Source organism: Leuciscus leuciscus (genome assembly GCF_965113295.1).
Source record: "Leuciscus leuciscus genome assembly, chromosome: 21".
NCBI classification, from domain to species: Eukaryota; Metazoa; Chordata; class Actinopteri; order Cypriniformes; family Leuciscidae; genus Leuciscus; species Leuciscus leuciscus.
Genome location: NC_138745.1, coordinates 8761456 through 8785618, shown reverse-complemented (window position 1 = coordinate 8785618; position 24163 = coordinate 8761456). Strand labels below are relative to the sequence as shown.

The 24163-nt window shown below is 38.8% G+C and overlaps 1 protein-coding gene and 1 long non-coding RNA gene across 2 annotated transcripts; one reads left to right on the top strand and one right to left on the bottom strand.

Moving 5' to 3' along the window:
- The first annotated feature begins 799 nt into the window (after positions 1-799).
- On the top strand, positions 800-12803 carry LOC309485069. The gene is made up of 3 exons (XR_014201041.1): positions 800-955; positions 12054-12183; positions 12759-12803. It is a non-coding gene; the product is annotated as an uncharacterized lncRNA (long non-coding RNA).
- A 1507-nt stretch (positions 12804-14310) lies between these two features.
- LOC309485663 (uncharacterized protein) lies at positions 14311-16037 on the bottom strand (the record flags this gene model as incomplete). The annotated part of the gene is made up of 3 exons (XM_082152595.1): positions 14984-16037; positions 14741-14901; positions 14311-14390 (listed from the first exon to the last, which is right to left on the bottom strand). The coding sequence occupies exons 1-3, from the start codon at positions 15541-15543 to the stop codon at positions 14311-14313; spliced, it is 801 nt and encodes a 266-aa protein (XP_082008721.1). The 5' UTR covers positions 15544-16037.
- Positions 16038-24163: the final 8126 nt, after the last annotated feature.

Below are 24163 nucleotides of genomic sequence, written 5' to 3'. Positions count from 1 at the left end.
CTGTCCCGCTCTCATCCGGGACTTGTTAAGCAGGTCTCAGATGTTGTTGTGGAAGGAATGAGGCTGGGGGGGTGGGGGGTGGGCAGCCGTAGAGTCACTTACAATGTCCGCCCCTGTCAGCCCTGAGAGGGTCTCCATTGCTATGCTAATTTTCCCCCTTGTCGGCAGAGACTGTCCCTGTCAAGGTGGACGGACATGCGAGGAGGGGCCAGCGGGGCAGGAAGGAGCTCTCTCTCCCCTCCAGGGGGCTTTCAAGCTTTGTGAGCGAAATGATGCACGAGACAGCCGCTCCTATAGATGCTGCGGAGAACACGACAGAGAGGGTAATTTGAGAGAAAACAGTGTCTCCGTAATGGAGACTGATGGCCTTGTCCTGTCCCCCTGTTATTGTTGAGGATCAAGATTGAAGCGGGCCCTTCGTATGAGGTACCTCATCCAGTTGGCGGTTCACGTCTGCTGGGCACGCTGCCCTCGCCACTGGCCTTCCATCCCGAGCTCCTGGAGGTGACAGCCGCTCAGAGCCGCTGATTCCTCCATGACATTGAGAGGCATTCCTTGCATTTCCCTGCATTGGAAAACTCTCGGGATGGAATGGAGGATGTACGGTGACATGTCAGCTTGTGAGATTTGACTTCCTCCTTCTGACAAAGCTGTCGATCCTGTGAGTGTGTGAGCGTGTGAGTGTGTGGAAAGGAATAATGGATGTTTACCAGGGAGCCGAGAATGTAATAGGCCATGCTTCGTGACTTTAATCAAACCGCTGAGGGTTTATACACTAAATATTAGTAATAATAGTGGCACTAATACCTAAGGAAGAAAAGGTTGAAGTGATGAATCATTTCCTGCCTTCGCCAAAGAGACTTCATACCAACCTAAAAACAAGGACTTGAACAGGACTGAAATTCAAAAGCAGGTTTCCTCATGGGACTGGTTTGAATTCTTTTCCAACATTTGAGTAAGTACTTTATAATGCAACATCCATCAGTCAATCTCTCTACAAAATGATCATTATAAAACACACTCCAGTGGTGATTGATGTATATCACTGCATATTCACAATATTGCACGATCACATTGCTTAATGATTATAGGCTACTAATATGATTTTCTGTATGTTGACATAATTCTTATTCATATTGCATATCCTGTGTTGCAAGTGACGAATCCACCCAGCATGGGTATAATTTTTCTGTAAATGTTGGTAAATCATAGAATATGACAAAGTTCAGGAGGAACATGTTCATATGATCCATCCAATCAGCTCGAGAGGAGGCCTATACATATACATAGCTGACTCACCTATTCCTCGACAGTTTTCTCCTGACTCCTCACTCTTGGCTGGTTCCTATCCCAGCCAGGGATCCGGGGGAGTACTCTGTGTTCGGGCCAAAATACAAAGTTCGGACAGCACGCCAAATACACTTAATCTTTACTTTATCTGATTATTTGAAAGTGTGAACTCGTGAAACAATAATAGCAATCAGTTGACTGTAAGTCTTGTAGGTCTTCATAAAACTCATCATTGTTAATGCTAAGTAAGGCATAATGAACAGTCTGCCAATAATTATTGAAAGATAAACTCACAGCATTTATGGCCCTCTCATTATGCCGCTTCTTAAAAGATTAAAAGACTAATAGACCTGAAATGTTGATTTACATTTAGAATATTGAAACGCTAGATAAAACATTGACATGAATGCCTCTGCTTTTTGTGTGTGCAAAACTGTTACATTCAGTCATGAGGTATGAAAGGGCAGCTCACATGAATAGAGAGAGAAGGGAACTAGCCTTTTAAAGTAATTTCTTTATGCCAACTGCGATGGTGTGTTCTGTCCATTAGGTAGACAATTTTAAGGTTGTGAAGCCAGACTGTATCTGTTCCACGTTTATTTATGCTGTGTTTTCACTTCTTTCATTTGATGTCTAACAATGCAGAAGCTCTCCACACAAGCAGCTGCAAAAATAGTATTGTGGAACAAATACATTCTTCCCCCCAGAAGACTCAAATGGAGAGAAAGTGAGATTAATGCACTCTAGAGGTTAGCGCAGGGGTAAAGATCTCAGTACAAGGCTCAGGGCTATTAGGGGAATCCACAGACCTCAAAATAAGGATATGAAACGTGTCTGCCAAAACCCTTTCTACGAAAGGTCACACTTTGACCTTTTCTACGCTTGCTTATTTACCTAACATTCAAGGGGTTTTTGTATGAAAGTTGAAGAGCAACTTAAACAAACAGGAAATCAAACAACAAAAGATTTATATTATGGATATGGGACACATAAAGTCATAGTTTTACCAGTGAGAGAAGTGAATGATTAAGCTTTTGCCCTATTCTCCAAAGAGGAACTATAAAACTCAACCACATTTTTCAGGTTCCTGAAGATTTAAGTTGTATTTGAGTGTGCGAAACTCATTATTGCTAGAGTGTTCAGCACGGTTGCTAGGTATTTGCAATGTGGTTGTTAGAGTTTTCTGAGCAGTTGCTAGGTTGTTTTAGGGAAGTCTATGGGATGTTTCACCGGTTCTTTGTATGAATTATCAAAGGTAAAAAACATAATGGTAATTCTTCACCTTGTCAGGATAATTGTCAGGGGTTGCGTGTATAGTGAAATCCAAGGATGATGCGTGATGCATAATGAACGATTAGAACACATTTTAATGAACAGGAACCAGAAAGCACAACACACAGGAACGTAACTTTAACAAAAGACAATGAACTTGAGGAAGACTGAAGGCTTAAATACACAGAGGATGATGATTATAAAAACAGGGTACAGGTGTAAACTAATTAGAAACCATGACAACTAATGAATGACTAAAACTAAGACTAAGATAAAGTGCATAATAAAGTGTTTTTAGTCATTTATTGGATTTGTGTGAAAGGGGATCGCTATATTTAATGCCAGGCCAGTATTTGGCGGTATTTCACTTTGTAAAAAAAATACTACGCCCCCAAAACGTCATTGTCATATAAATGACCAATGTTTAAAAAGTTTTCAGTTTTTAGTTGTAAATGGTGTCGTGTAAACTGCCTCTAAACTAAACAAGACAGAGAAACTAAGATGACAATGATACATTTCATTGCTATGTGCAAACATTTTGTTTAATATGCATTATTAAGTAAGATGAAGGCTTAATTTAGATTTTTAATCACTGGTGCTTATGCTTGAAAACACTGGCGCTAACCACTTAGCCTATGTCTGTGGTGTTACAACTAGTTCTACCAAGGGAAACAGTAACACCTGTCACAAATTTGGTTTAGTTATATTCAAAGATTCTTATTTTGCTGCTTTTCCTCTTCTTTTTGTCTTCACCATTCATGTGTGTTTATGTCAGTGACTATAGTAACTCATTTGTTTATCACCTGTGTCTTATTTTTGGGCATAATGATCATTTCAAGATCACAGGCATTTCAGAAATATTAATAAGACAATATTTATCAAATATAGATAAAACAATTTAAAATGTGTAAGCTATCAGTATAACATAGTGTAAAAAGTGCAACACGCGAAATTGTAAAATGAAAGATTGAACTCAACATTCAGTCCTTTCACCAACCATCACCATGACCTTTACAGAAATTAGTCAAACTGAATCCCCCCTTTTCTTAAAAAGCCCACCGGTAACTATAGTTGCCGCAGTGTATAGTTGTCATTTTCCTTTTGTAAGTATTTTTCTAGATGTTACCCATGTTTTATGTCTCAATGACATGAAAGCTAACAACCAAATAAAGGATTTCAAGAAAAAAAAAAGGTATTCACTTCCTTCCTGTCACATGAGACTGTCAACTTCCTACCCCTACTTCCAGGAAGCATGGCGAAGGCAAACCCTCCCACGTACATATATCATGGGGAAATGGGGTATACTGTGTTAATTGGTTAATAAATCAAGGTTATTGGTCTTGTTTAGTGCATAAACATAACTTAACCCTTTAAATTACATCTCTACTGTTCATAAATTGTCCTTTATGCACTGTTATTTTTGTTATTAGTTTTTTTTTTTGTTATATAGATATATTTTTTCTTCATTCTATTTATTTGTATTTATTTATTTTCATTTAACTTTCTGATAGACAATGCCCTGTTATGGCTGCACTTTGTTCTGCACTATGTTCCACCACTTTAACCCTTGTACGCTGTTCTTTTGCGGTTTACAGTCGGACTGTTTGGCGTCTCAGAGACCCCAGGCAACAAAATGTATATATATATATATATATATATATATATATATATATATATATATATATTAAACAAATGTAATTTCATTCAGTTTATTAATGTTTTTACTCCACATTTGGACATTTTTACTCCACAAAATGTATATACATAAATGAATTTTTTTTTTTTTTTTATAGGTTTTTATAAAAACAAATTAATGTAAAATTCACCTTATAAAAGACCCACATTTCTAAATTTCATTCATGGGTATAACATGAATAACTGACATGGTTTAGTGTAAGATTTTTGCCCATCTTTTGGAAAAAGCAGTTTTAAAATTAAAAGAAATATCACTTTAACCAGTAGATGGCTGCAGAGCTCTAAAAGTACTAAAAGTTTAAAACTAAAAGACATCTTTTCACAAGTTTTTCCAGTTAGATTCATATCTACATATTATGAAATCACAATTATACAAATAAAAGTTACTTTTTGTCAAAGTTTAGCAGTTTTTGTACAAAAAAAAAAAAACAAAAAAAAATCAGTTTTCAATAATGTTACATTATGATTAGAATCAAACCTGATCAGAATGTTACAAAGAGAAAAGTCTTTAGAGTTTAAAATTTATTTCAAACATTTGTTTTTCAGATAACTTCGCTAGTGAGAAATGTCATGTAGCTTTTAAGTTGCTAAACTATTTCACTGATAAAATCATTAGAGCAGCACTGACAACAGGTTTCTGTGCGATATGTCCGTATGTGTTATGCGTTTGAGGGGGAGAGACAGCGGGAGAAGTACAGTATGTGCTTCCCACAAGAATAAAACATAATTTTGTGGGGGAAAAAAACATGGAAATAATTTGTCATTTGTGTCCTATTGTTGACTATCTTTGTTTGCTTCATTTTGTGAAGTGATATGGAACTGTAATGCGTCAAGACCTGCCTGGAACTACTTTAGCCGTGCATGTGCGTTTCCCTGAAAATAATTGCACACCTTAGAATGTTCGTCAACCAATCAGATTAAAGCATTTTACAGCCCCGTAGTATAAATACACTGTACCACTCTATTTTTGTTCACATTATGTATTGCAATTACATCCCAGGATGTCTCTTTGATATATGGTGGGATCATGCAAATGTTGTTACACATGAAATCTCTCAAACTCCATTATGGAGGGCTCCATTAAATATGTATTTTAAAACAAAAATGTAACTTTTAACAGTGCACAAATTGTTGTCACCCTAGGCCTACACAATAAAAATATGCAAACATTTTAATATTTATTGGTATTTAAAGTTTATTTCAACTGTTACACCACTTGCCACCACAAATGATGAATGACCATTAAGCCTGATTTAGTCTCCTAAAAATGCTGCATTATTTGAGATCAATCGTGTCTATAGGACAAACAGAGTAAGATGAGTTATGCACGTTTATATGAACAACAGTAATAGCGGTGATCACATAGACTTAACAAGCATCCCTTCACCTTCATTTGTGTGCTCAGTTGTTCATTTAGAAATTATTACTCTATCGATATTTTATAAGATAACTGTTTAAAAGCTTAAAAAAGTAGATTTTTGTCAATTTACATCGGGATTGTGCAAAAACTGGTTAATTTATGTGAATTTGAATTGAATTGGCCACACCCTACAGGAAGTTGAATTGGAATAACAGGAAAAGTAATTTACACAACCCTGATTTACACAACCAAACTAACATTAAGCTAGAGAAAATGCTCTCCTCTGCCCTGTTTACACCTGCACATCACAACTGGACGACGCTATATACAGGTGTAAAGAGGGTCTAAAACGTTTTGGAGCACTTTCGAACACTTCCAGAGGTGGTCTTGCGGCTATCAGAGCAGAAACGAAAGCTCTGTCCTCCGTATTTAAAACTTATTTTGTCCATAAGATAGAAAGATCTGAAAGAAAAAGCATTCATTTACTGTTTACTGTACTAAATACTGTTTAAATAGTTTAAATAGACCCTCCCCTCGAAGAAATCAGGACAGAAGGTGGTTGAAAGTGGACAAAAGAGACGGATTAAAACACCAGGTGTAAACGGGAATGTGTTTCCCTCTTCTCCTTGTGATTTGTGATCCGATCGACCAAAACACGTCCAAAATCCAGGTGTAAACAGGGCCTTCGATACCCCTGTAAATAGCTGAAGTTTGAACTGTCTTCACATTCATCAGGCCTGAGCACAAAGTCAGTGAGGTGGAAACCGCATATAGCAAGACTAACTGTCGCATCCATCTCAGGCAAAATGACTTTCTGTGTTTCTGATGGGGTTTGGCCATTGTACTAAGATGAGTGTTCATTCCACCTTAGACCGCTACAGTAGTGAAAGTAGGCCCATTCATCAGGTCACAGTTACCTCAGTGTGGAGGTGGGCGCGCAGGCCAGTGGAGGCAGACTGACTTTTTTTTCCATGACAAAATGGTTTGATCCTCCCCCAAATGGGAGTTTGATAAATGAGTGTTGTTTTCTCAAGTCTTCTGAGACCGTTTGTAAGCCTATTTGCTCTGTCATTGGGGATACTAAATCACAATGTTGTGTTACCCTGTGGCGAAAGCAAGAAAATAAAAACTCTTAATTCATTTTTCAAACAGGATGCAATTGACTTGCTTGACAACATTAGTCTATAAAACATACTTACACTGCATCCTATAAACTACTTTCTGTATCAGTTTTATATTTACTAGGGCAGAATTACCAGCATGAAAAAACCCTTAAACTCTACCTAAAACCTTTAGAGCATAACATTTCAAGAAATCTTCATAGGGAAATATTTAGAAAAATTTAATACTTTGAATTAGCTAAAGTGATGCTTCACTTAACAATCACAACCATTAAAGCAGTGTGTGTGCTGTTAAGAACGAGAGAAGCAGGACAGTGGAACGGAAAAAGCGCAAAGTGTAGAAACGTGTTTTTTAAACATTGAACTTATTGTAACTTGAGTGCCTCGTTTTTAGAATGCCGTGTCATGTGCTAGACGCTGCAAAAGACGCGAGCGAAACGGTTAATGATGTCCGTCTAGCGCGTGTTTACATTGAAAAACAATGGAATAGTGGAGTGGAGTGGAATGGAAAAAACGCGTTCTGTGTGAACGGGCCCTAAAAGCATTTTAAGAGTCTTATTGGCCTATGCAAGGTCATAAAAATATGTAAACAATGATTTACCCAGAAATTCAGTGCAGGCTTAATGCCCAACGCTTTAGCGTGACAGCTATGTTAAGCAACAGTGTGAGAGGATATGTTACCCCAGACATGTCATCTTAGTCCATTGGGTATTTGCAGGAAGCGGGGCTGTTTCTTGAACGGCTGACTGCTGTCCCTGAGGTGATTCCTTTCCAGTGAGTTCTCTGTTTGTTCTTTCTCAAACACATTCATTTGACATTCACATATCATTTGTCTTCCGTGCTTTTACTATCGGTTTTGAGGAAGACAAGCATAGGCGGCGTTCTTTCTAATTTTCCTCAGAAATCTCATCAGATCTCTTGCATAACAATTGAGCTGCAATGCTAACGGTACGTAATGGCATAGTTGGCTCATTATGAAACTTTTGAAAAAGATTTTTTATCTGTAAGAAAGAAGGAAATTGACATGGTATGAGATGCAAACCTCTTCAACAGTGTGATGTGGTTACATGCTCAACATTATGACTAACATTAGCTTAGCACAGTGTCATAGAGTCTCCACTAAGTATGCATCATGTGTCGAGCAGGCCTGATGGTTGAAGCTGGTTTTATTTTAAGACTCAAAATCAACATACTATTAAAACTATTTATCATTTAAAAATAGGAAAAGCAAGGCAAGTTTATTTATACAGCACATTTCATACACAATGGAAATTAGAACTGCTTTACATAGAAAAATAATTGAAATAATCGTAAAATTATCACAACAGATGCATAAGAAATAAAAATATCAAAGTAGAGAATCCTGAATCACTAAATTTGGGGCGCCCCTTCTTTAGACTGTTTATTTTGCTATCCGTGATGGATTTATTTTTTTTGTTCAGGATTGTGGTAAAACACAGTTTAGTGAATAATTCAATCAAGGCTCATTGGGAAAATGATATGTTGCTTCTTGCAGGTTTTGCAACACTTTCAAACGTTAAATGTCCAGTGGCAATAAAACACAGTTTTATTCAATAAAGTTCAGTTTTATTCGAAACAGAAGAAAATAAATCTGACAATGTTTATTACTTCGCTTGTTGTACGTTTTCCAGTAGTTGGGAAATGAAATGTCCTATGAGTGGCGCTAAAAGTTTAATGCTATGTCACGTTTGGAAATAACAAAACCAAACGTGAGAAAACGCATTTGCTGAAATAATCATGCCATTTTAGTTTGCTTTTACTCTTTGGGGTCTTTTATCGTGACTTGAGTTTCACGTGACTTTTCTCCACATCAGTGCTGGATATCAGGAGAGCTACCAAGCAAGTTTATTGCGGTACTTCAGAAAAAACATACATATGGAGCTGGTTGTGTGAGGAAAACGTCAAAATGTATATGACATATTCACTATGGTAACAGTGTTTTGAGATCATGCTGTGCAAGAATCTGTGAGAAAATAAGTTTTTATCAATCAACAATCTGCTTCTAATCATATTTTGAGTGCAAAGGAATAAACCGTGTTGATGTTTTATTGCCACTAGTGTTTATCAGCCGGAAACTTGTAAGCATAGTTACGTTTTCAGAGTTTAGCAAAAAGGTATGAGGCATTTCCAATGAGCCTATGATGGTAAACCTATCTTCACAATACCACAAGCTTTATGCGCACATTCTGAAATTTTCTATTAAAATTTAATCAATTCAAATGCCTTTAATACTAATTTCAATGCCTTCACTCAAAAATATGACTAATACTTGCTCATACACAACATTCACTGTGAGATCATACAACTGCAAAAGGTAGCCTAAATCAACTTATTCACTTAATAAATGACTAACTCATGACACATTTGATAAAAAATGTGCACGTCTAAGGATCAGCCTGGTCTCGCATGCACGGTTTCTCTAAGGCGAGGGGCAGATTAGACCTTTCTGTCAGAAAGCACGCCACATCTCAGGACATTTATTTACCCTGGCACAGTGCCTTTGTGTCAGTCCCTGTTCTGAGAGCCATCCTCTGTTATGCTTGTCTGTTTACACGGCTGTTTATTGTGGATCAGCGAGAGGAAAACAGGAAAACTGCTGCTCAAATAAAGCAAAAGCAATAGATCACACAGTGTATTCAATGACAGTGTGCTTATTTGAAAAGCTGCCAGTGTGGTGCAGATATGTATGAGAACCAGAAATGAAGACGCTAATCACACCGGGATAAATAGAAAGTCATATTTGGATAAATGACATTACCTGCTGCACCAGATATGAACATTTATCCAGCAGTTGTATCACTCCAAATTCATAAAAGGTTCTTGAATCAGAACGTTTACAGCTTAAGTAACATTAATAATGTCAAGAAGAGGCTCCACATATTAGCTCCACAGGATGCTGCTTATTGTAAAACAGTCACAACATCTGTCTGTTTTTGCTTAGTGACATATTTACTACTGTTTAGGCGAAGTCAGAGCAGACACGTAGCTGGTTCTCATTGCTGAAAGACTATGTAAATGAAAAGCAGAAAAGTGGATGTTTTCAAATAAAAATAATTTGCTCTATTTTTATTTTTTTTCTCTAACTGGACATAGAGCAAATAAACGGATGTAACACATACAGTATATTCAAGTGAATCTTATGTAGCTGTGACATTTTTCCTTTTAAAGATTATGCCTTGATGGTTTAGTCATATGTGGATAATAGTCTTGCACCTCCATATCTGTCTGATCTACTTTACTCTTCCCGCCCTGCCCGGTCCCTTAGATCAGCTGAACTCGGTTTATTGTCCATCCCTCGTTTCCGGTTGTCTACTTTAGGTGGAAGGTCAATTAGTGTTAATGCTCCTAAATTATGGAATTCACTACCCCTTACACTTCGTAATATCTCATCTGTGGCTACATTCAAGACTCAGCTAAAAAAAATGATGTGGCTATATGTGTCCTTATGTGATTGTAATGTGTGTGCGGGTGTGTAAATGTATTGTAATGTACAATGTAAAGCGACCTTGAGCTACGGAAAGGCGCTATATAAATAAAACCTCTTCTTCTTCTTCTATTTCATTTGACCACATGGAGATGTGTTTACAGTCTTTATCAGTATTTCATCGTTTACACATATTATTCTCATCAAGTTCAATAGTTCAGCTCTGAAAAATACAGTTCTTGACACACAATACATTATTTGTGCTTTGCAAGGCTGTAACCGTATAGATTACAGGGCACAGAAAAACTCATAATTGTTGACTAATCTGAAAACTCCTTCTGCATTCAGCTCTAGAATCTTGGCCTATATGAGGACAGTTAAGAAGTTAACAAAACCTTTGACTAACTGTCCCTGCATGACACAAGCTGAAATACTGAGGCTTGTTCAAACATTGCAGCGTATAAGAGGAGAATTTTGCTTCTTCAGCTGCGTTGTATAATACTGTATCATTTGATGTTAGTTTACATGCCCATCAAGTATGTGTCAATAAAACAGTGATATGGAAACACTGCCAGGCCACTTATCTCACAGGGTTCAGTGAGTACTTGGAACATTTTTGCAGAACTGATGCTAATTACCCATGGTCCTCTTCAGAGATGAGATGGGCTCTCTCCACGTCCTGGCGAAAACTTCTGAGTATGGGACACAGTTGGAGTGTCCACTTGGCATGAAGCACTAACAATACGGCAATGACGCATGTGAGAATGGTGCCAGTTCAGAAGATACTTGTAAATGCAACCGTTAGGTCTTCATGCACCTGACACCCTCATGGGAATATTATGAGAGAATCGTTATCTATTAGTGCATCGGATATAAGATAATTATTATGTCAAGTAGCATATCATTTAACTCTCTGACCATATTTGTGAATTTTCATTCTGGTTTGAAACTCTGATAGACCCAACTAACAGGGAACATTCTCAGAACTTTAGCTAATACAAACATTCTTCCAGTAATGTTAACAAAACGTAATAATGTTCTCAAAAAGTTAGCACGTTATATTTATACAAGGTTCATGGAATGTTTTTACCTGAAACATTTAGTTAGATGTTCACCTAACATTTTTAAATGTTACTGCTTGTTTCAAAATGTTCAGAGAACATTCAAAAGTAACATTCCCATTATGGTTGCAAAAAGTTCAAATTTAATGTTCCTTTAACATTCACATAACTAAGAAAAACGTTTTTGGATGTTTTGAATGTTCAGAGAACATTCATAAATAATGTTTTTATAACTTAATGGGAACATTAGCAAAACGATATTTTTATTAGCTGGGGAACCATATTCAGAGAATTAATAGTGCCTGTAAGAAATTTATTTTCGAACCAAACGCTGCAAAAAGCAAGCCAAGCAATTGCATCATCAATGATGCCCATAAGAAATGTTCCATGGCCTTGTTACAGAAATAAAAGAAAAAAGAGAGCACACTTTATACAAGGACAAAATCCTACAACATTATTATTATTTTTTTGTATGTGTGTGAGTCCTTTTTTAATATTTTATTTAATTGCTTTCAACCTCATAATTAACCAATTTCTTTTGTGGAATATTGCAGTATTTATCATAAATGAACTATCCATGCACATTTTTTCATTATTATTATTATTTTTTTTATAACTTCCCTTCCCTAAAATGAAAGTGAATGGGGAATGGGTCTTGTCAAGAACTAAAAATACAAAAAAGAACAGAAAAGTGGTCCATATGATTCATACTCTATGTTTCAAATCTTATGTTATAATATAGCCTTGTATGACAAACAGTCTGAAATTTAAGTCATTAACCTTGATACGTTGTTTTTGTGTCATTTTAGAACTTGAAAAATATAGCTGGAACACAAGCAACTAAGATGACCACAGCTGACGACGGCATCTAGTTTGCGATAAACACCGGCGCATCTCTTTTGACGTAGGAGCTAACAAGGACGTATGATGACGTGCAAGGTTGTAGTAGTGGTGTCCCATTTCTTAAGGGAATATTTTCACCCCTACCTCTTGCCACTCTGTTTCAAGGGGTAGGGGTAGGGGTAGGCAAAAAAGTATAAAATAGAACTGGGATTGGGCCTAAATCAAGACCGGTCCAACATTTTTCATTTCACTTGGAAATACATCACAATATTCAATTCATTTCAATACACATTTATTTGTATAGTGCTTTTCACAAAACAGCTTTACAGAAAATGCACGTGTCTAAATTACAATTTAGAATGATCTGTTAGCAGGTGACTGTGTCCAAGTTATGTATTTCCGAAATGTACATAAACAAATCATAAAGTTAGCTAACAGTGTATTAATTTAAACAATGTATTAATTTAAGGCAGAAACAATGAGCTCATTGAAGTAAAGAATACATGTTGTTAACAAATTATAGGATATATAGAAAATTTAGCATTGGTGCATGTTGATTCAGAGTTTGCTTCATTTAAAGTCCTTGCAGGAGTTGGAGTCCTTTCGAGTCATCTCTTCACAGGTGTTGGGTCATCTGAAGTCTTCACAGGAGTTGGGTCATCTCTTCACAGGTGTTGGGTCATCTGAAGTCTTCGCAGGAGTTGGGTCATCTCTTCACAGGTGTTGGGTCATCTGAAGTCTTCGCAAGAGTTGGGTCATCTGAAGTCTTCCCAGCAGTTGGGGCATCTCTTCACAGGTGTTGGGTCATCTGAAGTCTTCGCAAGAGTTGGGTCATCTGAAGTCTTCGCAGGAGCTGGGTCATCTGAAGTCTTCCCAGGAGTTGGGTCATCTCTTCACAGGTGTTGGGTCATCTGAAGTCTTCGCAGGAGCTGGGTCATCTCTTCACAGGTGTTGGGTCATCTGAAGTCTTCGCAGGAGTTGGGTCATCTCTTCACAGGTGTTGGGTCATCTGAAGTCTTCACAAGAGTTGGGTCATCTGAAGTCTTCCCAGGAGTTGGGGCATCTCTTCACAGGTGTTGGGTCATCTGAAGTCTTCGCAGGAGCTGGGTCATCTCTTCACAGGTGTTGGGTCATCTGAAGTCTTCACAGGAGTTGGGTCATCTCTTCACAGGTGTTGGGTCATCTGAAGTCTTCACAGGAGTTGGGTCATCTCTTCACAGGTGTTGGGTCATCTGAAGTCTTCGCAGGAGTTGGGACATCTGAAGTCTTTGCAGGAGTTGGGTCATGTGAAGTCTTCGCAGGAGTTGGGACATCTGAAGTCTTTGCAGGAGTTGGGTCATCTGAAGTCGTCGCAGGAGTTGGGGCATCTCTTCAAATGTGTTGGGTCATCTGAAGTCTTCGCAGGAGCTGGGTCATCTCTTCACAGGTGTTGGGTCATCTGAAGTCTTCACAGGAGTTGGGTCATCTCTTCACAGGTGTTGGGTCATCTGAAGTCTTCACAGGAGTTGGGTCATCTCTTCACAGGTGTTGGGTCATCTGAAGTCTTCGCAGGAGTTGGGACATCTGAAGTCTTTGCAGGAGTTGGGTCATCTGAAGTCTTCGCAGGAGTTGGGACATCTGAAGTCTTTGCAGGAGTTGGGTCATCTGAAGTCGTCGCAGGAGTTGGGGCATCTCTTCAAATGTGTTGGGTCATCTGAAGTCTTCGCAGGAGCTGGGTCATCTCTTCACAGGTGTTGGGTCATCTGAAGTCTTCGCAGGAGTTGGGTCATCTCTTCACACAGGTGTTGGGACATCTGAAGTCTTCAGAGGCTGGATCCAAACTGGAGCTGATATACTCTCTAGTTACCTCAAGATGGGCATCCCAAGATAAAACCAAAAAGAAAATGGAAAATAATTAGCGTAAATTGGTGTCATATGATCATATTTTCTCGACCTAGAACTCTAGCAGCTGATTTTTTGACTAATTTCAGCTTGTTTATTGAGGATGCACGACAACCTGATATAGTAATGCATTACAGTAATCTAGAGGTCATGAATGCATGAACTAACTTTTCTAACTTGCTGTGCAAGTGGCCGGGCGGACCAGACAGTTCAGGGGGCCAGGGCGGACCAGACAGTTCAGGGGGCCAGGGTGGACCAGACAATTCAGGGGTAGATGCGGCCATCATGACCGGAGATACAGGCGTAGAGTCAGCCATCTTGTCTAAAGACAGAGGCATAGAGTCAGCCATCTTGTCCGAAGACACAAGACGTGGAGTCGACCATCTTGGCCAAAGACACAGGCGTGGATTCGGCCATCTTGTCTGAAGACACAGGTATGGAGACAACCAATTTGTCTGAAGACAAAGGCACGGTTGACCTGGCAGGAACAGTCTCTGGCTCGGCCAGCCTGATGTGAAGAAGCTCTGGCTCGGCTGACCTGACGTGAAGCTCAGGCTTGGCAGGCCTGACGTGAACAGTCTCTGGCTGGGCAGGCATGACGTGCACAGTCCCTGGATGGGCAGGCATGACGTGCACAGTCCCTAACTCAGCAGGTCTGACGTGAAGAAGCTCTGGCTCGGCCGACCTGACGTGAAGCTCAGGCTTGGCAGGCCTGACGTGAACAGTCTCTGGCTGGGCAGCCATGATGTGCACAGTCTCTGGCTGGGCAGACATGCAAGCACAGTCTCTAACTCAGCAGGTCTGACGTGAAGAAGCTCTGGCTCAACAGACCTGACATGAATACAATCCGGCATGACGTGAAAAAACTCAGGCTTGACAGGCATGACGTGAAGGATCTCAGTTCTGACGTGAAGAAACTCTGGCTCAGCAGACCTGACGTGAAAAAAACTCTAGCATGACGTGAAGAAACTCAGGCTTGACAGGAATGACGTGAAGGAACTCTGGCTCAGCAGACCTGACGTGAAGAAACTCTGGCATGACGTGAAGAAACTCAGGCTTGACAGGCTTGACATGAAGAAACCCAGGCTTGACAGGCATGACATGAAGATTCTCTGGTTTGTCAGGCATGACGTGAAGAGTCTCTGGCTTGACGGGCATCAAGGGCGGCGCAGGAAGGGCAAGGAGCGCGGGCAGAGCCGACAGGGCAAAGAGCGCGGGTGGAGCCAGGACGGACTCTGGGACTGCCTCCGGTCCTGCAGCAGGCTCTGGGATGACAACAGGCTCAGGGCCTTGAGGGACGGAGGAACCCTTCCTCCTCTTCTTCCTCCATTTAGAAGGGTGAGGCGGTGGCCTGGCGGCTGGAAGCTCTGGTATGGAGGCCATCTTGTCTGAAGATTCTGCCTCGGTGGCCATCTTGGGACGAGGCTCTGGAATGGTGGCGGCCATCTTGGGAATAGGCTTTACCGGACCAGGAATAAAAACTTGACTTCGATACTGAAGGTAGTCAATGAAGCCCCAAAACCTTTTTAAGTTCCTCCGTCTCCCATGGAGGCAATGGGTAGTCCAGGCATCCATTAAAAACAACTATTAGTGCAATATCATTATACTCCAGCCCCACAGCCAGGGACCAAAACAGCTGAGCAAATCAACCTACGCAGGGCAGACAATGCTTGACGTCGTGCCCTCCACTCCTTCTTAGTGGCTGGAGGAAGAATCCGAATTCCCATGCTGCTGGATCTGAGTTGATCAAGGTTTTTGTCACGGATAGCTCTGAGACTAGGTGAGATCCAAGCACAGCTTTATTGGAAAATACAGAATCGTAGTCATGCCAGGCAAAGAGTCAAAAACACTTGCAAACAATCCACAGAAGAACCCAAGACAAGGGAGAGTGTTCAATAATGCCGTGTGACAATTACAAAACCTCGATGAGAAATGTAACGACACACAGGTGAATTCAATAATTATAGATAAATCCAGGCAAAGGATTATAGGAACTGAAGTTCATGGCTGAGTGGCAAAGGTCAGAGAAGAAGTGCCCTCTGGTGGTCAACCTGAGCACACCAGCTGGTAACTGTCTGGTAACTGGTAACTGTCACACCAGCTGGTAACACCAGACTGTAAGTCATTTGTATTTTTAACGACCGAAATTTCTGTGCTATGAGGCCTGAAACCGGACTGACATTTTTTATAGATATCTTTTTTTTTTTCTTTTTTTTTTAAGGAGCACAATTTAGCTGACACAACTTTTTCTATTATTTTAAACATAAATGTAAGATTTTAAATGGGTCTGTATTTTGTTAATTCATTTGGATCTAATTGTTGTTTCTTAAAGGAACACGCCGACTCTTTGGGACTTTAGCATTTTCACCGTATCCCCCAGAGTTAGATAAGTCCATACATACCCTTTTCAGCTGTGTTTCATATGACCTTGTTATTTGTACAAGCTGTGACTATACAAATCACAACATGTAAATAGGAAAATGTTGGCGTTATTTTGTCACTTATTGGGAACAATTATGCTAGCTGGAGCCGTTTACCTCCAGTCTTTGTGCTAAGCTAGGCTAGCGGTGGGTGAGTCAGACAGACATGCACGGAGATGAAAAGGGTATGTATGGACTTATCTAACTCTGAGGGATACAGGGAATAAGCTAAAGTCCTAAAAAGTTGGCGTGTTCCTTTAGTAAGAGGCTTAATAACTGCCAGCTTGAACTGTCTTGGGACATGACCTAGAGACAGAGATGAGTTAATAATATTGAGAGGAGGGTCTTCTGCTACTCTTTCAGTAGTTTTGTGGGTATGGATCTAATAAACATGCTGTTGGTTTAGATGCAATGATAAGGATATTTAGCTCTTCCTGTCCTATAGTTGTAAAGCACTGCAATTGTTATTGAGGGGCAATAATTGAGGCTGAATCATAAAACGCTGTCAAAGGTTGTACATTTACCATTGTACTCCTGACGCTTTCAATTTTCTCAGTGAAGAAATTCATAAAGTCATTGCTACTAAACTGTAATGGAATATTCAGTTGAGGTGATGTCTGCTTATTTGTTAATCCTGCCATTGTACTCAACAAGAACCTTGGATTATTTTGGCTGCTTTTAGACCCTTTTTATAACAGGAATTTCTATCTTTCCACGCAATTTGTGCATTTGTGAGTTTGTCTCCATTTGCGCTCTAAATTACTAGTTTCTTTCTTGATAGTGAGAGTATTACTATTATATCATGGTGCAGTGCATTTCTCTCTGACCTTTTTTAATCTGATCGGTTCAACAGTTTCCAATGTACTAGAGAAAATGGTGCCCATACTGCTAGTCATTTCCTCAAGTTCATTTGTGTTTGGGTACACAATAGTGAAGAAAAGACTATCCCAACTTCCATTTCATGCCAACTTTAATGTGACTCAGACGTCTCAGCTTTCATGCTTAAATAACATGTATGGACATGATATGAAGGGAAATAAAGGTTATTTGTAACATGACAAGAAAAGATAATAATAATGTTAATGGATAAATGTCTGTTCAAATTACATTTATTTAACACACAGAGAACATAGAACACATTGTAAAGTGAATGTGATTTTACAGGACAATCATTCATTTTGCTGCTTCTTCCTTTCTTGATCATTAATGCTATTGCAATTGCCAACTTCACCCTTTGACGACTTTAGCTGGGTGAAAAGGGACAGACAATACAGACAGGACACACGTGTGTTGTTCCCTTTTTTGTGAAGGGGAGATGAGGAAAAATAGGCCTGCATGCTTTGTGAGTAAGAATCACTCTGTTTGAAATTCCTTACCTCACTTTTGGCATAAAGAATTAAGCCTGCAATGAAAGAAGAGCTCATAATGTAAGATCAGCTAAATACTGAGTTTAAGTCACTTACCCCTGGTTTCACTGATGAGGCTTAAGCCTAGTCCCAGAATAAAATGCATGTTTGAGCTGTTTTAACTGTTTTAACTGAAAGCAACTTGCACTGATTTATCTTAAAATATGTCAGTGCCGTTGTTTTGTCTCAAGATGTCCATCAGTAATGTTTTTTTCTAAGGCACGTTTATAAAAGCTACTTAAATGTCCTAATTGAACTAAGGCCTGATTTTGGCTTAATCTAAGCCCTGTCTGTAAAACAGGACCTTAGTGTATTTTAAACCTTTACATTGATTTGCCATTTTCTTTTTGGAGTTTTGTGATGTTTAGTTTGTCATGATTCTGCCATCTAGTCCTTGTCATTCTTTAATTCTTGAGGCAGGATCATGACAGACCCATGTTTTGTGTACAAGCACATGGCCATTTGTTTGGGCCATGTGTTTGTGTTGTCCGCCCCCTTGTTATCCTCGTTTTGTCATTATTGCTTTACCTGTGTCACCTGTTGTGTTATCATTAGTCTCCCTATTTAATCCCCTTGTGTTTGCTGTCTTGTGCCGGTTCATTGTTGCATGTTACATGCTATCATGCCTCTCTGTGAGTACCCTGTCAAGAGTGTTGTCAAGAGAAAGTTCTGTTTCTGTATTTGCTGTTTGTTTGTAGTCTAGTTATGTCAAGTCATAGTCTAGTTTAGTCACTTTTTGTCCTGTCTGTGTTTTGCCCCCTTGTGGGTTTTGTTTTCCCCATTCTTTGTCATCAATAAACCTTGTGTGTAGTGCATACTGTCTGCGCTTGGGTTCATCTCTGTATCCACATAACATAGTTCAAGTCTATTAGCTTTGATGCTAACATCTGTATACTAGTGTACGCCTAAAAATGATGTTTTATTAACTTTTAAAAATGTACAGTTTTCTCATCCAGGAGGAATGGACCAAATACAATGTTCACAGTCAAAGTGCAAACACTTCAAAGTGCAGTTTTGTTCACTGAAATGTTCTCCACAATGACTTTTAATACCGCATATGAATAGCAATAGCAGCAAGAAAGAAAGAAAACTACACTTGTCCAACCATTTCATGCAGAATGTACAAAAAGATTTGGCACATTTTCACCTTTCAAGTGAATTATGAACCACACAACGGTGATCATTCAGACCAAAAATAGTGTGTGAGCATGAAAACTGCCCTCACATTAAACTAAATAAGCTTCAGCCTCATTATAAACAAATACACCAAATGTATTATCGGCATGGGTCTTTCAACGGGGAACTGTGCTTTGACAGACACAATGTGGTGTGGATCGACCACACAACTTCATAAAAGACAAATTGAGGAGGCTCACACAGAATCTGTGTCCATAGGATGACACCTAGTGGCTATTTAACAGCATTTCAAGAGGAGATGAATTAGTCCCCAAAGCATTATGGGGAAGTGCTGCATATGTACAAGAGTCTACCTACTGTGGATTTTTCCCTGAGAATCAGAAATGATGTCACAGCTGATTTGTTTGGTCTGTTTGTGGTCACTGAGCTCATGTGTTATAGAACACATTTGATTCACACTGTGGTCTTACATCATTGGGTGACTCTTACATGCAGTCATATTTCACACCAAGAAGCCAGAAGAATAAATTACGGAATAATATTTTAGGTAAATGGAGCCTATTTCTGGAGACTATGGAAACTATTACAAATAATTTTCATGGCACATTTTCATACAAAATTTTATGATAGGTCCTGGTGGGCATAAAAAAAAAGAAATTATAGATACAAAATGAAAATAAATTTGAATGTTGCACAGGCAAATTTAAAATATGTAAATACTGATGCAAATAGCCTTGAGCGCGGAGGCATACCTGGTGCCAGAAACTGATATTGACTTTATTACTGTATACTGTTTACAATTCTGTATATATATTTTTTCCATTTTTCCTATGTGAGTGGTGTTTGCCTGTGCAAAACTCGCCACCATGAGAAGCTAGGATGTTGTGGGTGATGCTGCTAAGTGGTTAAGGTGTTCTGTGTGGTTGCTAAGTGATTTCTTTCTGATCCACTTCAAGTGTCTATATGAACCCTTTTCATATTTCCGGGGTTCAGAAGCGGAAGTCGTCATAGTTGGGTAAATTGAAGAGTGGTGAAAGGGAGATTTAATTTTTGTATTTCCGTTTGCCTCCAAATGAGGGAAAAATATTGAATGATTGATTACGTTGTCCAGAAGAGATGAAAGATGTATTAACTCACTTCAATTTTCAATTCATATTTATTTGTTAAGCGCTTTTCACAATACATATTGTTTCAAAGCAGCTTCACAGAAAATGCATGTCTTTACAGAGTGATCTGTTAGTTATCAGGTGACTATCAAAGTTATGTATTTCAGAAATGTACATAATACAAATCACACTGTTATAGCTAATAATGTATTAATTTAAACAATGTATTAATTTATTTAACAATAAAATAATTAAAATAATTGTAACTGTATTATTAGTATTAGAAACACATTTATTTCAAGTGTTAATTCATTTTTGTAATTTACTGCCAAGGTAAAATAAAACAAATAGGATACTGTTATAAATGTATATTAATTTATGCTATTGAAATATGAAATTATGAAAAACTTAATTTGCGATGTTGATAACTGGTCTAGGGCTCTAGGCTACATGCATCAAATCAAAAATGGACAATTCTTATTTTTATGGAACATTGCCGAGTTTATTATAGAAAGATTTATCTGTGCACATTATTATTATTTCATGTGTAGCCTAGACATAATCTTTAGCTAATAAAAATAACTTCCTCTCCCTCTTGCTCCGATCCCTCCTTAGAAATAGCTAACACTGGGTCATACTAAACCCCGGGTAAATGGTAACCTGGTTATCCAGCTTCACGTTTCACACTGCTCATAATTAACCCGGGATTAACAATAATAATCCCTGGGTATTCATAAAATTACGTTTCACACTGTACATTCCTAAACCCTGAGTTAACATTATTTGCATATTTGTGGCAGTGTCATTGATTGGATGAACGCAGCTCGCGACCTGTTTACGTAAAAGCTTGAGCACTGCGCATCCTTGTAAAAAATGAAAATGTCTCTTCTTCACTCAAATTGTTGTTTTCTGTCAGAATGTGACATTTTTCTTATCAAACGCTGAATTTACTCTTTATATACAATGTGTAGTGTTTCCGTGACTTTCCAAAGCATGCAAATTTGAGTAGGCCTATACGCAATTGGTTGTCTGTTGCTAAGCTTTTAGTTGTAACATTCTAACACCGCATCGTTTCACTTTCACACTATACAAGTTTGGCAATGCAGTAGCCCACTAACCCTGCTCTGGAACAGGGTTTCATAACCTCGGGTAAATAGCGGTGACTAACCCCGCTTCTAAAGTGTGAAACGTTCCTTTACCCGGGGTTAAAAGCGGTGTTTAGAATGATAATAACCCGTGGTTAAAAGCACGTTTTTTCCCGATGGACAAAATCAAGTCTCGCCCTACATATTTTCTTGTTCGAGAAGCCGTTTCACTCGAATATACATCATAGGGAAGAAAAACGACTTTAAGACACGACGGCAAGAAATGCCGACTTTAAGTCTAATTTCTTCAATTAAAGCCTATACTCAATGAATATAATTTGAGGTGGGTTTCTATGGACCAAAATAATAGTGATGCTTGGCAAATATCACTAGAAACCACTGGAATATCCTTTCTGGGATGCTCTGATAAAACAACACACACTGGACAGTTCTGCATGTGTGTTAGCACAGCACAGTGTCAGCTGTCAGAATCAGAATCAGCTGCCTTCAGCTTTTAGCTTTAGGTCTATCTATGCTTAGTGGTTCATTTATCCTCAATTGACCTTATTCGCAGCAGCGCCATCTTTGATTTTTAATGGGAATTAAAACGTTAATTCGTTTTTAAAAAAGCGAGGCTGGGAGGGACAGACATGCATCTTTTCAATGGGCTGTGCTGTTATTTAATGTGTTTTTGGATTGTTCTGCTCATGAAACACTGGAAAAAATATATTTCCAAGAAATTTCAGTTGACAAAAAACTCCTGACAATATAAGCTGTGGAAAATTCTAAGTAATCTAGGAGCTTTATACAGCTTTTTACAGTGGATGCCATTGGAAACATGGCAAGTCTATCCCTCACAGCCTCACTTTCATACCTGTCATGGCGTTGCTCTGAATAAGGTCTATAGGAAGTATATCGATTCCACAAGGAGCCACAGAAAGCATGCCAAGGCAAATGTTATCCAAAATGGTTCCAACGCCATCCACAAACCCAAATGCAAGGGTTATTGTGGCCACAAGCCACACTAGTTTACCACATATGGGTCTTTCTGAATAAGAACAGGTATACACTATAAGAAAAATATATATATCAATGGAAAAACTGATTAATTTCTGGCAGAAAATTACCACATTAACTCTAAAACACAACATATGCAATTCAATCAATGTGTAATTCAAAATGCATGTACAACACCTTTGACAAATCAATACAGAAAGTTCCTTCATATCAACAGTGCATTGAGCTGTACTTTTACAGACTTTTGCATAGAATAATAATGTAAGTAAGTGCACATTTTGAAATGCTAGACATACAGTCTGACAACTAACCTCTGAGGAAACAATGAACAGTGACAGAGACTTTGGGGTATAAAAGGCAGACACTGCACTGAAGAGGGCCATTACTGCAAGAAGCTCAGATCTAGATGTTTTCCAAGGTTCCCTCAGATGTGCTGCCAAGCCTGTATGAAATGACCACAAATAACAAACACTCTTATTACATTGTGACATTTCCAGGCAGTCTTACTCAATGGCATTTCTGTTAAGACTTCCCTATTTATTCCCCAGCTCTACTGAGGCACAGTCATGGCCTCTTTTGTTGCCAGCGTTTGGAAATCTGGATCTTTGAGAGTGACCCTTTGTGAGAGGTACGCAACCTTTAGGGACAGACAGCAGTGTACCTTAACATCTGCAAAACTCTGTGTCCTTCTCATCTCCAATCAAAGAGAGGCGCAATAAAAGCTGACATTGTGGTGTACAGTGTGGGAAAGCACTTCATGTTCTGTGGTGAACTGAGAAGCCTTGTAAAAGAGCCATGTGGTGAGTAAGTTCTTTCGCTGACTACCAGTGCTTCACACAGGCCTGTTCATACATCCAAACCCACCTGGAAACACTACACCATCAACACCAAGAAATGCATTGTAAACGTGTCGTTTTCAGGAAAGTATGTGAGATTAAACTTGAATTCCACATGATCCAATGTCTACTGAAAAAGCAGCGCTCTTAACTGTATTGAAAGCGCACTGTACTTGCAGATAATACAATATTAATTAAATAAAATCACTTAATTTTATTAATCTTACTTTAAAGTACATTTTAAATTATTGTTTAATCACTTTTTGTAGTGGTTTAAAGAAGTACATTTATTTTGATGTGTGGTCTAGCATAGCACATGTAAAGTAATTGATTGTAATTTACCGTAGTGTGTTATTTAATATTAAAGTTAATATATTTTAAATATATATACAACGTCCGCTCTCATGTCAACACAACATGCATGAGTCGTTGTGCTCTCTTGAATGTGGATTGGAGATTAATATTTTGTAAATAAAGCTGTAAATTGTAATGTAAGTAAGCGTCACTTCATAAAATTGAGGTTAAACCACTGGAGTCGCATAATGCCCCGCCCATGACTGGCAACTGAATCTGCCCTATTAGCTTAGCTCCTCCCCTCAGTGAGCTGTACACTGCCAGGGCATTTAACAGCAGCATTATACAAATGTATTCTTAAGCCCTATTCGGACGGGACTAGTTTAACATGGAGAGGTGGGGTAAAGTCATTATTACCAGAGCTTCTCAGTGATTTTAGTCCCGTCCGAATGTGCCATCTCAGTAATCATTACGAACAATGTAAGTTAAGATTACAGTGACTTTTACCTTCTGTAAAAAAGGTCCAGAAAAATTACCTCAGGTAATACTAATCCCGTGCGAATAGACCAGCTATAAAAATGTACGTAAATATTCCGTCATTCCTGTTTAAAAGTCGTTTTCTGCAGTTTTTCAAGTATGGAGTCGCTTGAAAAAGCGTTCAGTTGCGTTCTAGACGCTGGGACAAGTCTGTGGCAAACCTCAAGTGTTTTCCACATAACATTCAGATCAAAAAGAAGACCGAAAGCACTTGTTAGAGGCACATCAAATTTTTTTGTTGGGTAAGTGCCTTGCCTATTACCAACACAGTCCAATCTGAAGTTAATTAATACATTGTTCGACCAGACAATAACTGTTTTATAAAAATATAGGTGACGACAGGAGGGTGACAGACAG